General features: G+C 39.8%; 1 protein-coding gene across 1 annotated transcript in view; it reads left to right on the top strand.

Moving 5' to 3' along the window:
• hmcn2 (hemicentin 2) overlaps positions 1 to 15,518 on the top strand; it is a gene marked incomplete at its 5' end in the record, with an annotated part of 69,461 nt that overhangs the window by 45,065 nt on the left and 8,878 nt on the right. Inside the window, 36 exons of the mRNA XM_079468123.1 lie at positions 2,032 to 2,229; positions 2,373 to 2,503; positions 2,723 to 2,870; positions 3,222 to 3,348; positions 3,507 to 3,664; positions 3,767 to 4,045; positions 4,336 to 4,478; positions 4,581 to 4,731; positions 4,815 to 5,048; positions 5,808 to 5,921; positions 6,046 to 6,233; positions 6,484 to 6,580; positions 7,073 to 7,234; positions 7,335 to 7,448; positions 7,530 to 7,726; positions 7,919 to 8,000; positions 8,103 to 8,234; positions 8,319 to 8,462; positions 8,836 to 8,995; positions 9,110 to 9,234; positions 9,312 to 9,495; positions 9,589 to 9,686; positions 10,130 to 10,408; positions 10,725 to 10,918; positions 11,020 to 11,101; positions 11,383 to 11,519; positions 11,598 to 11,739; positions 12,625 to 12,769; positions 12,884 to 13,011; positions 13,290 to 13,446; positions 13,615 to 13,736; positions 14,027 to 14,191; positions 14,288 to 14,395; positions 14,529 to 14,663; positions 14,806 to 14,940; positions 15,202 to 15,471. Of these exons, the coding sequence (XP_079324249.1) occupies positions 2,032 to 2,229; positions 2,373 to 2,503; positions 2,723 to 2,870; positions 3,222 to 3,348; positions 3,507 to 3,664; positions 3,767 to 4,045; positions 4,336 to 4,478; positions 4,581 to 4,731; positions 4,815 to 5,048; positions 5,808 to 5,921; positions 6,046 to 6,233; positions 6,484 to 6,580; positions 7,073 to 7,234; positions 7,335 to 7,448; positions 7,530 to 7,726; positions 7,919 to 8,000; positions 8,103 to 8,234; positions 8,319 to 8,462; positions 8,836 to 8,995; positions 9,110 to 9,234; positions 9,312 to 9,495; positions 9,589 to 9,686; positions 10,130 to 10,408; positions 10,725 to 10,918; positions 11,020 to 11,101; positions 11,383 to 11,519; positions 11,598 to 11,739; positions 12,625 to 12,769; positions 12,884 to 13,011; positions 13,290 to 13,446; positions 13,615 to 13,736; positions 14,027 to 14,191; positions 14,288 to 14,395; positions 14,529 to 14,663; positions 14,806 to 14,940; positions 15,202 to 15,471 (5,565 nt within the window). The remainder of the gene's footprint in view (positions 1 to 2,031; positions 2,230 to 2,372; positions 2,504 to 2,722; positions 2,871 to 3,221; positions 3,349 to 3,506; positions 3,665 to 3,766; positions 4,046 to 4,335; positions 4,479 to 4,580; positions 4,732 to 4,814; positions 5,049 to 5,807; positions 5,922 to 6,045; positions 6,234 to 6,483; positions 6,581 to 7,072; positions 7,235 to 7,334; positions 7,449 to 7,529; positions 7,727 to 7,918; positions 8,001 to 8,102; positions 8,235 to 8,318; positions 8,463 to 8,835; positions 8,996 to 9,109; positions 9,235 to 9,311; positions 9,496 to 9,588; positions 9,687 to 10,129; positions 10,409 to 10,724; positions 10,919 to 11,019; positions 11,102 to 11,382; positions 11,520 to 11,597; positions 11,740 to 12,624; positions 12,770 to 12,883; positions 13,012 to 13,289; positions 13,447 to 13,614; positions 13,737 to 14,026; positions 14,192 to 14,287; positions 14,396 to 14,528; positions 14,664 to 14,805; positions 14,941 to 15,201; positions 15,472 to 15,518) is intronic.

Here is a 15,518-nt window from a genome sequence, read left to right as displayed (position 1 = left end):
TTACTGGGAAATTAATGCAATATATTGAATAATGTAGTACATTTCCATTAATGATCATTTACAGCCACGGAAATAATTGAGACCATTTCAAAGACCAATTTCAGTTTTTCTGAATTTACTTTTATATAGGTAGCCTATGTGTTTAGGTGAAATTATTATTTTTCTTTTATTCTGTGAACTACTAACAATATTTCTCCCAAATTTCAAATAAAATGTTTTTTATTTGCAGAAAATGATGCTTTGTATTGTTCAGACTTCAAATGCAAAACAAGTTCATAGTTACTTTAAAGCAATACAACAGTAATATATTTAGGCTATTTAGGAAGTCCACAATTATTTTTTCATGAGATAACCTCAATTACTTACACAGTTTCCTTCTGTCTTGTCACGCTGTCAGCCTTTCACATTGCTGTTGGATGACTTTGTCACTCCTGAGCTTTGATTTTGTTGACATGCAACAGAATCTGGACTGGAATGACCACAACACATCTAGAAAAGCAAGTTTGGAATTGTCTCTTGATTTTTCTGAGCTGTATTTCTCATTATATGAAAAGCAGCAATTCATTATGTATTATTCATTACATTGTATTATTGTAATATATTAACAATGCATTATTCTATATTAAATGATTTAATGTATTGAGAGTTAAGGAAAATGCTTTCTTAGCATACGGGCTATCAGCATGAATTATAGACTGTAAACTCACTTTAAACATAGCCACTACACCTCCTATACCAATAACTTTACAACAATAAAAAAGAAAATGTGCAGTGTCTAGAAGCCAGTCTTTCACAAACCAATCCATTATATGAACACTGGCTTACATCTAAAGACACAACCGCACCCTCGAAAATCTGAATGCTTATAAACATTAAATTCCCATGCTCACACAAAAACATTTTTAGACCACGCATCATTTGAAGTATTGTAAGTGGGATTTTGTAAAAAATAAACTGCTCCTAATGTAATCCTGTAATGTCAACATTGCCAGCTGTGCACATCATTCTTTAAATCACGAAAACAATAAATCCAAACATTATGACTTAAAACATCTGCTCTGGACGTGCACTTCTGATTGTCTTATGATTCCAAAATTAAAGGGAAAGCTCAACCGCAAATAAAATTGGCCATAATTTAATCATCATTGTGCTTTTTCCAATCCTACGTGGCTTTCTTTCCTCAGTGGAGCCTTCAAGAAGAGACTTCAAGCAGGATGAAAGATTTTGTAACTTGGAGCGTTGTTTCTTCCACAGTGCTCTTGGTGAAAGCAAATATACACTTACACAAATGGATTTTTGGAGGCGGTTTAAAAGATCATTGTTAAACAAGTACGAGGTTGCCCTTTGCCCCGTCACCTCCCAGATGCGGTCATTGCTTAGAGGTTGCTTTTACAAAGCTAAGTGGAATTATTGCAGATTCCATTTACATTTTATTTAAGTATTAAAGTAACAGTTCACCCGAAAATGAAAATTCTGTCATCATCTACTCACACTCATGTTCTTTCAAACCTGTGTAACTTTCGTCTGAAGAACACAAATTAAGATATTTTGAAGCATGTTCGTAACTGAACAGCACTGGCACCATTTACTATCGTATGGACACAAAACCAATGCAAGTCAATGGGTGCCAGTTGACAACATTCTTCAATTATCTTATTTTGTGTTCTGCGGAAGAAAGTCATTCATGTTTGAAATGACGAGAGTTAATAAAGACTGTGACTGTGCTATAAATCCAGAGCTCTGTTTTTTTTCCGCCTGATCACTTCTCCTCTGATATACATGATGTACTGTCTCGGTTTTACTTGCGTGTAACCTTGAAGTCCCATTTCAGAGGACGCTAGCCGGTCTGCTTCTGAATAGAGATATTTGCTGGCATCCTCTTTGTCTCTGCTTTTTGTTTTGCTGTCAGATGGATGGATTTCTGTTCTGCTGCTTAAGCTCTGGGGAGCCATATCTTCAACGTACACTGGTAACTGTGATGCTGTCTGATCAATGTATCTCTTTCTTTTGCCGGTTTCCTCTCTTGGCAAGGTTCCCCTTCTCCTTGGGTGCGATGGTTCAAAAACGGTCTGGAGATCCATATGGAGCGTTCAGAGCTCGGTGTGTCCACAGCCGAGGATGGCTCGCTGGTGATTAGCTCAGCCTTGGCCAGTCACAGCGGAGACTTTAAGTGTTTGGCCACGAATGAAGCAGGCACTGTGGAAAGGAAGACCAGGTTAAAGGTCAATGGTGAGACGCTTGCATCATTAGCAAGTAGCTGTAGTAATAGATTTGGAACAAATTTACAGATTCTTATCTATATGCATGTTGCCCTGCAAATGTAGGAAAGTCATGAATTATGCTGAAGGATTATTGCGTCTTCCCAAATGTAGTTCCACCAGAAATCCAAGATGATGGACAGCCTGGGAACCTGACGGTCACATTGAAACAGCCCCTCACACTGGGATGTGATGCTTTTGGCATCCCAACCCCAACCATTATGTGGACAAAGGACAATAGACCAGTATGTTGCTTCTTGTTTATCTGTGTTTTGTACAATGAAATTAAAAGAAAATGAACAGATGGACACTTTCGTACAAATTGATATTTTATATTTATGTCCCTTTACTTTATTTTAAGACATCTCTATGGTACTCGTACCACAGTGCCATCTAGTGGTCCCTGAATATATTACAAGAGTTGGCCACTACTTGTAAACCGATAATCTTCTCTATTTTTCCAGGTACTGGAGACCCCAGGGGTGTATCTGCAGAATGGAAAAAGGCTTTTAAAGATTTATCGTGTTCAGAATGATCACGCTGGCCGCTTTTCATGTACTGTCCAGAACTCTGCTGGGGAGGCCAGGAGGGAGTACACTATTGAAGTACAAGGTGAAATACAGGCAGACAAGCTTTTTTTCATTTAAAGTAACCTTTAGGTACACACACTGAGGTCTAATAAGGGTAAATAATCGTGGCATTTGGCACAAATACCTATAGTTTATTGTTAGCTACAGTGTATGTTTTATGAGGTGTCAGAAGGATTAAGTACATTTGAACATTTGAAAGAAATTCAGTAATGTGTCTGGTAGCTTTTATAATTTATAATGGTATGTGACTGTGTTTTATAGTCATGTAGTAGCATACTTACTGCACCATGTCCAAAAATATTTATAAATGGGTAATGCAAATGTGTTTATGTTTCAGTTTTGGTATTAATGTGTAGTTTGTGTGTCTGTTTAGCCCCACCAGTGATTTCGGGCTCGTCTGGAGTACAAGAACTGACCATCATGGCAGGGCAGCAAGTGGACATGCAGTGCAAAGTCAGCGGTCGTCCTGTGCCTAAAGTTGAATGGACTCACGATGGAAAGTGAGTAGAGTCGGGATGTGTAGAAATACTGTCAAATTGAATTGTTGCTGGTGGTTGCATTTCGCTACATTTTTGTCATATTCTCGCAAATATAATTGTGATTGTTTGAGTTCCTCGTGATTATTGTGCGGTTCAATTCATACCCTCCTCTTTCTCAGAGTTTTGTCACGTAACGGAGACCCCCGTGTGGAATTTCTGGAAGAGAGGCAGGTGCTGAGAGTGAAGTCCGCCACGCCGAGAGATCGCGGCCTGTATCAGTGTGTGGCCAGGAACAACGCTGGCACTCAGACTCGCCAGTTCAGGCTGAACGTACAAGGTACACAATGCTCCACGTTTTCCATGAATATTTCATTAACACATTGGGCAGACACTTTTATATCCTTCCAGTTAAGCTACAAGAAACTATTTTACTTCACAGCTCCCCCCAGCATCCGTGACTCCAGTGAGAATTCAGAGGTTACTGTAGTTCTGGGTTTCCCGGCTGTTCTTCACTGTGAAGTGGAAGGCATCCCAGTTCCCACTATTACCTGGCTCAAGGACAACCAGCCTATCGTGTCCAGTCCCCAGCTCACATACACACAGGGTGGACAGGCTTTGCGTGTGGCTGCGGCCCGTGGCGATGACGCAGGTGCCTACACCTGCCGTGCAAACAATCCGGCTGGAACGGCTTATAGGCACCACACACTTAGAATTCTGGGTGAGTGACTTATATAAGAGCATGTGTTCATGTTACTCAAATCCATTTCTCTTTTTGAGAAATGTTTCATTAGTTTTGTGTCTAATACAAGGGAATCTGTTTCTCAATTCTTTTGTGTTGTTTTCTGTTCATTCTTGGATAACGACATTGTGAAAAACATTTTGAATTTTAAATTCCTTGACATTTTACGAAATTTTAAGCAATGGCGATGCCCTCATTTTAATACATACAGTATTACTTTAATATGTTTGAATTGTGTTTTTAAACTACACTGTATGCTATTGGCTCAGTTCCTCCACAGATCGAGGGTGATTCAACAACTCTCAGTTTTGGTAGAAAACATGAAAAAGTGAAAATTAATGGAACCTTGACTCTTTCATGCCTCGCCAAGGGATTTCCAGAACCTGCCACACAGTGGTTTAAAGATGGACAGGTTTGCTTATTTCTATATTTTTTTTCTAAACAGCTATTCAAGAAGAAAAGTATCTTAAATACGAGTTAAGTTTCAATAAAAATACGCTCCAATGTTTCACAGTTGTTAAATGAGAACACGCACACCGGCCTTAGAGTGGACAGGCACATGCTCCACATCGAGAATGCCATGCTTTCCCATGAAGGCCAGTACACATGTGTGGTTACCAACACTGCTGGAGAGGACAATAGAGACTTCCATCTCATTATACAGGGTCAGCAATACACCCAAATACACACAGACTCATGCTAATAAACATTAATACTCATGCTTCACTCTCAACTCTGTCTGTCTCAGTTCCTCCCATCTTTCACCGTGTGGTAAATAGTGCTGCTGGGTTTACATTGGGCGAGAGGGGGGGCGATGAAGAGGACCCTGATGGCAATGAAGGGATGGTTGAAAGAAGGGAGGTGGTACTGGGACACTCTATCAGTCTGTCCTGCGAGAGCAATGCCATTCCACCTCCCCGACTCAGCTGGTATAGACAAGGCAGACAACTTACAAGCTCAGATGGAGTCGTGTTGTTACCCGGTGAGTGGACGGAAAGCTTGCTGTATGTTTAGTGCACTCAGAGTCAGTAGTATGTCATGATGGATGTGGAATATAGTATAACATAATGTAATGTAATGCAAATACATTGTGCATATAATAAAACTAGGGAAATTTTAAGGTAAAATTTTAAACCGTAACATTTTACGGTTTAATTTAACCTAACTTTCACATATTTTTAAAATTCAGGTTAACTGACCAATACTTTACCGGCTTGTATATTTAAAGTACAATAAATATACAAGGCGGTAAAAGAATGTGTCTTTAGAAATTTAAATGTTTCTGGTGCCCCATCTGCTACAGGTATTGTTTACAGTGATAACTTAATCATAAAACAATAAGTATACATGTATACCTTTTTTGTTTATGTACTTCAAGCTAAAATATGCATTTGTTCCTGCCTTCGAGGAAATTAAAATTGACTATACTCTTCTGTTTTTTAAAGAATTGTACTGTTCATTTTTTACAGATTGTTCACATGTCCAAAAAACTATAATTTTACCAATTTATACTGTTTTAATAACAGATTTTTCACGTTATTATATATATATATATATATATATATATATATATATATATATACAGAAAAAAGCTAATTTAAAAGAAGAACTGCAAACCACGTAATCTTACAGGAAAAACTGTTACTTTACGGAATACAGCCCCAGCTGTCAGAAAATTTCCATTTTTACGGGATTGTTTTACAGTGTAAAAGTATAAATTACTTAACTTTCTGTTTTCAAGGAGGTCAAGTCCTACAGATCCCACGTGTCCAGCTTGAGGATGCTGGGAGATACACATGCCAGGCTGTGAATGAAGCTGGAGAGGACCAAATGCATTACTACCTGGATGTTCTGGGTGAGAAAGTCACAACTAGGCAGATCTCAAAATTAATTCCAACAAATAACCATAATTTATCAGATTTATTACCAAGGATAGTGTATGATCTGAATAAAAAATCCTTATGCATTTTTTCCCACAGTTCCCCCTGTAATTGATGGCCAGGCTGATGAGTTAATGCAGGACGTCGCTGCTGTGGTCAATTCCACTGTATCCCTGCGCTGTGATGTCACAGGAAACCCAACTCCGTCTGTTTCCTGGCTTAGAGATGGTCTGAAACTTTACAGTGGCGCTGATCATCAGATTCTAGAGGATGGGAAACTACTGGAGGTGATGGTTGTGACTTGGTTTCTGTAATCCCGAATACCAATTAATGTTTCCCTTACCAAGCCTTCACAACATGCGTTTAATTTCTAAGGGAATTGACTTTAAATTCACTATAAGGTTTAGATAAAATTGTCTGGCAAACATAAATGGATTTAAAATGATTCCTCAAAAGTTGATATATCAGAGATACATTTATTTTTCCTCTGAGTGCCAAGTCTCAGACCTCATATGAGTCACCTGTCATTCTCTGTAGATCCTGAATGTGCAGGTGTCTGACACGGCCAGTTATCAGTGTGTGGCTGAAAATAAAGCCGGAACTGTTGAGAGACTCTACAGCCTGTCTGTTCAAGGTAGGATCACAAAAATATTTTTGATTATGTTAAAGGTGCAGTGTATGAGATCTAGCGGTGAGGTTGCGTATTGCAACAAACACTCACTCCACCCCTCTCCTCTTCCTTTCAGAGCACTACGGTGGCTGACACAGAAATAAGTTTTCACGTTTTCACTTCTTTGCAAGAGAAGATAATGTATTTACGAAACGTGCTCTGTAGAACAGTTTGTCCGTTTAGGGCTACCGTAGAAACAACATGGTGAATTCCATTCAAGGGGACCCGCAGTGTTCGTAGATAGAAATAACTCATTCTAAGGTTATAAAAACATGACGCTTCATGATGTAAGGTCTTTATACATCTCGGAAGAGATAGTTATGCATATTTTTTGCATTTCTTTCAATCTCCAAATAATTTGACACTGGACCTTTAACAAATAGCTTGGTTACCTCAATACATAATTTGAACTACAAAACTTTATCTGATAAATGTTATTTTTTGTGTCACTTTTAGTTCCACCAAGGATAGTAGGCAGCCGAGAGGAGGATTTAAGCGTGGTGGAGGGTCACATGATCTCTCTGCTGTGTGATGTCCAGGCATATCCACCTCTTGACATCATATGGACCAAAGATGGTCAATTGCTGGAGTTTACCAGCAACATGCACATACTACCAGGTGACCTGTTTTCTAAATATAACTTATGGTTTATAAATTATGCTTTGTAAAGCGTGTATGTACAATATGTGTGGTTTTAAATGTGACATTCTGTGAAAAGGTGGTCAGATGCTGCAGCTGCACAGGGCTGGACAGCAGGACGCGGGCCAGTATGTCTGCACAGCAACAAACTCAGCCGGACAAGACCAGAAAAGCATTATGCTTACTGTCTATGGTCAGTGTAGTTTAATACTAAAAGTTTATTATACATTTTATTTTAACTTCTTTCAGTTAACATTTTTATCTTTATTTATAGATCTGCCTACATTTGTAACACGGCTAGACACAGAGTCAGAGGTCATGACACCTCAGGTAGGGTCCTTATTGGTTCTGCGCTGTGAGGCCCGTGGCATCCCTGAACCGGAGGTCACATGGTATCGTAATGGGCTGCAGCTGGCTGCTGGGAATGGATTAAGAATACAGCGCCACCAACTGGAAATAGTCGGGGTGCAGGTGAGCAAGAATGTACTTTCAAACTCAATGGTCCACTTTAGCAAATGTGGTCCTTACTATTCGTTTGGGATCACGGTTTATCCATTATTAATGTTATATTAATTATAATATTGCCATTTTTGGTAAACAAGATAGTCATTACATTGTTTACACCTTTGTGTGCATTGGACACTTTTTTGACTTCTTCTTTAGGTGGCCGATGGAGGGGTCTACACCTGTAAGGTGTCCAATATTGCTGGCCATGTAGATCGCACATTTAGAGTAACAGTGCATGGTGAGTTGTTTCCTAGCTCTATAAACACAGTATGCAGAAATATCTTTCAACATTAACACCATTATACATTTACAGATATTAATTCTTTATATTACTTTTTAGTGCCTCCCGTGATGGAGGGCCCTCTCCACGAGACCATCACACAGAACCTGGGCTCTCACATCACCCTCATCTGTGAGGTCTCTGGTGTACCTATACCCAGCATCTCCTGGCTGAAGGATGGCTCTCCTGTTGGTCAGTAAAATACCACACAATTATCTGTAGCATGTTATAAATATAAGATCTTGTTAACAGAAATGTGTGTTTTTGTTTGTATAGAAAGCAGTTTGCAGTGGAACTGGTCAATGAGAGGAAACAGACTTGAATTAGGCCCTCTGCAGCTGTCTCACGCGGGCACTTTTACCTGCATAGCCAAAAACAGTGAAGGACAGACACAGAAAGACTATTTACTTATTGTACAAGGTAAACCTGCCTTAAAGGGACAATTCACCCAAAAATAAAATTCTGTCATCATTTACTCACCCTTGAGTTGGTCCAAATCTGCATAAATGTTGTTGTTCTGATGAATACAGAGAAAGATATGGAAGAATGCTTGTAACCAAACAGTTATTGGACACCATTGACTATGGTTACAAGCATTCATCCTAATATCATTCTCTGTGTTCATTGGAACAAAGAAATGTATACAGATTTGGAGCAACTCGAGAGTGAGTAAATTATGACAGAATTTTCATTTTTGAGTGAACTGTTCCTTTAAATACTCATCACAGCTCTGTGCCAATCTGTGTGTGGTTTGTAAAACTCTAAGTAACTAAATTTATTTGTACGCCACCAGCATCACCCACTATTATAGATTCTGGCCACCCATCAGAGGTCAGGTCACCCGTGGGGGAGGAGCTAACTCTAGAATGTCGGGTGGCGGGTACGCCCACTCCTAAAATAAGCTGGTTGAGGAATGGAATAACCCTGGAGAAAGGCAACACAGAGCATATAGAGTAAGACATTAAACCTTTTTTTTTTATAAATTGCAGATTGTCTTAATATTTTTTCATTTTTCTACTTAACAGTTACAGTTGTATTAATTGTTGTTATATGCTGATGTGTTACAGTATCTCACCAGATGGCAGCACTCTAACACTTTTAAATATAAAGCCAGCTGACTCAGGGACATACACATGTCTTGCTGTCAGCTCAGCTGGACAAGATAGCAAGATCTATACCTTATTTGTATCAGGTGAGAGAATCTTTGTGTATTTGATCATACACAATACAAATCTGTAAGTCTATTTTAATCCTTTTTTCTTATTTCAGTTCCTCCCTCTATAATCGGAGAGACCAGCGTCCCCCGTCAGGTTCAGACCACTCAACACAGTGTGGTCACACTGGAGTGTAAAGCCACTGGAAATCCCCAACCTCAAATCAGCTGGATGAGGGACGGTCACCCTTTACTGCTGTCACCTCGCATCCGCCTCCTTTCTGCAGATTCTGTTCTCAGGTCAGTTGCGCACAGGTACTGTGTTGTATTTTCTGAAAAAAAACAGATGTTTCTTTTAAAATTATGAAATATTGTATCCTTGTGTTGCAACAGGATTTCACTGGTGCAGCTATCTGATTCAGGCATCTATACCTGTGTGGCACGCAGCCATGCTGGACTGGCTGAGCTGAACTTTGACCTACAAGTGCAAGGTACAGCTGAAGCATCATATGTGATCTACTCATTTAGTTACGGAGGAATTGCAATACAGATGTTAACAAATACTAAATCCAAAACCCCTTTATTTAAAGGGATAGTTCACCCAAAAATAAAAATTCTGTTATCTTTTACTCACCCTCAGATTGCTCCAAATCTAGGCTACAGTAAATGTCTGTGTTTTAATAAACACAAAGGAAGACATTTGGAAGAATGTCAATAACCAAACAGATCTCATCCCCCCTTTACTCCCATAGTATTTATCTTCCTCACTATGGCAGTAAATATGGGACAAGGCCTGTTTTGTTACTGACATTCTTTCAAATATCCTCCTTTGTGTTCCTTTGTGTTTCGTTTGTTGTTACAAGCTTTACACACACAAAACACTTCAGCTTTGAGCTAATATTGAGATCCTGTCTTTCGATTGTTATTTTTGTAGCTCCTCCCGCTGTGGAGCGCACCGAGCCGACCGAACAAGTAGCTGTGGTCCAGGGCTCCTCAGTAACACTGACCTGTGAAGCTCGTGGTGTACCCCCTCCCACCCTCTCCTGGCTGAAAGATGGTCTACCGCTTTCACTGCACCGGAACCTCCTTCCGGATGGACAAGAAACTCACTTTCTGCTCTCTGATGTGGGTCAAAGTGAAGGAGGCCTCTACAGCTGTGTTGCTAGCAACCAAGCAGGAAGCAGTACCAAGACCTTCAACCTGACTGTTCTAGGTATTTCATTTTATCATGGATTTGAAACTATGTAGAATATGCCATGAGCTAGCAATGTACAAAGAAATAGTGCTGCGTTGTATCTGCCCATTGTAATCAGCCTGGGAAAAAAATACATTAACGTGTTTATTGTAGAGTAATTTAAGCTCAGAGGAAAATGCTATTTTGTAATTTCTCAATATCACTGAAAGATCACAACGTTAGTGATCAATTGATGCTGATCTAAGCAGGTCTTTTGTTAGCAGGGATGAGTTTTTATTAAAATAATAAGATTTATCTGTTTACGTTTCTGCCTTATCTATTTTACACATGGTAGAGCCCCCCAAGATCTCTGGCTCTTCATCCCCCAATGAGCTGCTGGTTGCTGTAGACAGTGCGCTGGAGCTGGAGTGCATCACGACCGGTCAGCCCCCTCCAACCCTCAGTTGGCTAAAAGATGGACGCCCCCTACAGAACAGCATGGCAATAATACAGAGAGATGGCCAGCTTCTCAGGATCAACAAAGTTCAGGTAGTTAGAAAAAGCTAATAGGGAGATGTTTATCTTGTTTTCTATACATATACTGTATATATGTTTTGCTTTGTATATTGTCATTATATGAAACTCTGTAGGTGGAGGACGCAGGGCTGTACACCTGCCTTGCCACTAGCCCAGCAGGAGAAGACAGCAGAAACCACTGGGTGCGCATTCAACGTGAGTAAAGCTAGACTTGATCATGGCTATTAGTATTTGGAATTGCTAGCGAAAACTAGTCTTTTAAAGGTCCAGTGTGTAATTTTTTGGAGGATCTATTGACAGAAATACAATATAATATATGTAACTATGTCTTCGGAGGTGTATAAAAGCCTTACATAATGAAGCCTTATGTTTTTATTACATTGGAATGAGCTATTTCTATATATCTATCTGGTCTTTTAACAAATGATAAACAGTACTCCGCGGTTGCATAATTTTTGTTGTCTAATCACTTTCAGTTCCTCCCACACTGCTTGGCTCAAATGACATCAGAACTGTGTCTGTACCGGCCAAAGGTCACTTGACACTTGAATGTCAAACCGACGGTGACCCTCCACCAGAGACTGAGTGGTACAAGGATGATGTCAAACTACAGGTGAGGGTGGATTCATAAAGGACACGTTTTTTATTGCATGATAAATACCTCATGCCTTGGCTGTCCTGTCTCTTTTAGTTGGGAGGTCGAATTCAGACCATTGCTGGTGGACAGTATCTGGAAATTGAAGATGTCAGGACCCACGACAGTGGACAGTACAGCTGTGTGGTTACAAACATGGCTGGTAGCACCAGTCTGTTCTTCACTGTAGAGATTATCAGTACGTTACATCTTAAAGGGATAGTTCACCCTGAAATAAACATTCTGCCTCATTCTGTTAGCCCATGTTAAGCCATGTAGGCTTTTTCAACACAATCTCAGAGCAAAACGTAACTATATTACAAGGCTAATTTTGGCTAATGTAAATGAATTCGCATGATCTAGCTTTCGCATCAATGATGTTAGGTTTGGGGGCGGGCCTTCACTATTGTTTTTTCTTGTAATCGTACGTTTTTGTAAGATTCACAGCGTACGAGTTCATACGATAAAAATCTATTTCAAATTTAAATCCGTATCTAATCAAATAAATTTTAGTTTACACAGTTATCATATGGCTTTAAAGCTGTCACAAAAATCATTCACAAAAATGATATTAATGCGATATCTATTGAAATAAAGAATAAACAATGCTATCTTCATTTTTAATTTAGTTTGTTTTGTGTTTTCTCTTTATTTTGGCCAATGAATGTAGGAATTAGTACTGGGGAATGTAGGATCTTTGGTCTCAAGACTAAATGTTAAGATGCAAAACCATCACCTGGTGTACTGTGTATGCCAGATTTACATTTATGCATTTGGCAGACACTTCTATCCAAAGCAACTTACATTGCATTGTACTATGCATTCGTCTCTGACTATGTGTAATCCCCTTGGATCGAACCCATGACCATGGCATTGCTAGTACCATACGCTAACCACTGAGCCACAGGAAAGTTAGCATTATAAGAAATCAATTATTAATATCGGTCTATTCAGACAGTCCTAGTCAAAATATTTACTTTTGGGAGAACTATTCCTTTAATACCAGCTGTTCCTATTGGTCAAATATCACACTGTCAATTCACTTTACAAGCAAAACAACAGCACACTTATTATGTTTATCTAGTGCCTCCAGTCATCAGAGCAGGCAGCTCACTGGTCATAGCACATGTGAAACAGGATGCTGTGATGCCATGTCTGGTGGAGGAAGGCCTTTCTTCCTCTATTTTATGGAGGAAGGATGGAGGCCCAGTTCCACTTCATAATGGCAGGTTAGTTTCCACCTTAAGCACTGGTAAAATACAATACAGCGTTTAGGAAATATTGTTAATTATTCCAGTTTATTGGGAATGTTTTCACATAATTCGGTCTCTGTTGGCACACAGATTAACATTGCTGTCCGAGGGCTCTTTGCGCATCGAGTCGGTGCAGCTATCTGATGCAGGTCGGTACTACTGCAGTGTGTCGAACCAGGCGGGATCAGATCATCGTGGCATGGACCTGAAAGTTTACGGTATTGCAATGCGATGGTTTATTCTTCATTGCACTGAAGAGTCATCTTTACTTATATTATGAATTTATCATGTGTGGAAGATATGTCAAAGTACTGTTAACATAAAAGAAACGCAATTGTTCACCCAAAGGTGAGTAAACAATTACAGAATAAAAATTTTTTTTGGGTGAATTATGTCTTTAAGAAGTGTTCATTATTTTCAATTTAAATTAGTGATTGTATGATATGAGCAATATTATATCACAATGCTTTTATCATGTCTTCATTTGTTATTCCAGTTGGACCCTCGATCAGCCCAGGCCCTTTTAACGAAACAGTGGTCACAGGTCAGAGAGCAGTTTTGAGTTGTGAGAGCACAGGTATACCTGCTCCTCAGGTTAGCTGGAAGAGGAACGGTACGCCCCTCAATGTGGATCTTCAGTCTGGTGCCTACAGGTTTGGAGTACTACAGAACAACACTAAATGTTAATTTTAACCTATGGATGGTCATTGTGTATTAAGTATGTAGGAATATAAGAGTTCATGTTATTTCAAAACACATTTGCAGATACAATAGGCAGTTGCTTTAGTTTCTATTGTAAGTCATATGATTTTGTTTTAAAGGTTAATGTCATCTGGCTCTCTGATCATTACCTCCCCATCTGATGAGGATGAGGGCTACTTTGAGTGCACGGTGACCAATGAAGTTGGGGAAGAGCGAAGGGTCATAGAGGTCATTCTCCAAGGTCTGAGATCAAAAAATAAATATAATTTATTGACCTTAGTGTCGTTCATGGCCTGTATATGACTTTTGTGGAACACAAAAGAAGATATTTTGAGAAATGTCTCAGTGGTTTTGTGTCATTCAATGAAGGCCAATGTTGTTTGGTTACCACCATTCTTCAAATTAACTTCTTTTGTGGTACATATGTTGCAGAAGTTAGAAAGTCATACAGGTTTGAAATGACAGGTTTGATGTTTTCTTAGACCAGTGTGCAAGTGCTCAGGATATGCATGTGTTCCCAATGGTTTTCAGTTCCTCCTGCAATTAAAGACGATGTCAGCAGTGTTACAGCTGTTAAAATGTCCCCTGTCGTGTTGCCGTGTCATGCAACGGGCCGTCCAGAGCCCATTGTCAGCTGGAACAAGAACTGGATGCAGCTGGGTGCTCGAGGTGGCAGTTACCGTGTATTGTCCACAGGTGAGCCTGCCACAGACCCACTAAACCGCTCCAACCATTACCATAATAATGCTATTTCTATGCTGTATTTATTATCGTTACCCTATTGTGGTGTAGGTGCTCTTGAGATCCTGGCAGCTACACCTAGTCATGCTGGCAAATACACTTGTTCTGCACGTAACTCAGTTGGAGTGGCTTACAAACACATTACTCTTACTATCCAGGGTAAGATGTGAAATGCTATACTAATGTAGTCTTTCAAACAAGTTTAACATTGTCTTTCACACGAAAATGATTATAGATAACACAGATCTTGACCAAAAAACTTGTTTACTTTTGTGTCTGTTTGGATCGTTAGAGCCCCCAGAGATCAGGCCCATGGCAGAGGAGGTTCAGGTGGTCTTACATCAGTCTGTGGTTCTGCCCTGTGAAGTGAATGGATTTCCCAGGCCTACAATTACATGGCAACGGGAAGGTGTTCCCGTGGCAACAGGTTGGTTTAGTAATGGACTTAAATGGTGGAAAAATTATAGACTTGAATTGTAATGGATAATTTATAGTGACCCCATAATAGAGTCATAATGGAAGAAAAAGAGCCAAACAACTATGTTGTTATCACTTTGGCTGTTTTTCAGGTCATAGATTGGCGGTACTTTCCAATGGAGCTTTGAAGTTTTCACGGGTCACTCTTGGGGACGCTGGGACATATCAGTGCCTTGCACAGAATGAAGCAGGCACGGCTATGGGAAGAACCAACCTAGTTTTGCAAGGTACATGTGTTTTTCAGAACTAAAAGTAGACCTTACAATGGGTTTGGTCTTTATTAAGACTTAAATAACAAGAACTTTAAGAAAAGGAAACAAATTGAGTGCATGTTTTATGAACCGTAAATTAAGTTGTAAAATATACTGTAGGTGCTACTTGGTATTTCTTTAGAATATAAATATACTGTATTAATTCAAATAGTAAAATATATTCAGTAAAATGAGAAAAGGAATTTTATTGTGTTGTCTTACAATTTTGGGTGACAGTTCCTCCAGTGCTGTCTGTGCCTCGTCTGGAGTACACAGCAGTTCTCGGTCAGCTGGTAAGTCTGGAGTGCACCGCTGATGGTCAACCAAAGCCAGATGTGACCTGGCACAGGGAGCGTAGGCCCGTGGTGGAAGGTGCCCACCTGAGACTCTTCTCCAACGGCACCCTGCACATCACCAGCACTCAGCGTAGTGATGCGGGCATCTACACCTGCTCAGCCCGAAACAATGTTGGTAGAGCCAGCCAGGACATCAGACTGGTTCTGCAAAGTGAGTTGAAAGGACGAAAAAAGATGAAAGGAGCCATTGTTGATCGT

This window comes from Barbatula barbatula, assembly GCF_947034865.1.
Source record: "Barbatula barbatula genome assembly, chromosome: 11".
Taxonomy (NCBI): domain Eukaryota; kingdom Metazoa; phylum Chordata; class Actinopteri; order Cypriniformes; family Nemacheilidae; genus Barbatula; species Barbatula barbatula.
This window is presented reverse-complemented; position numbering and strand designations above follow the sequence as displayed.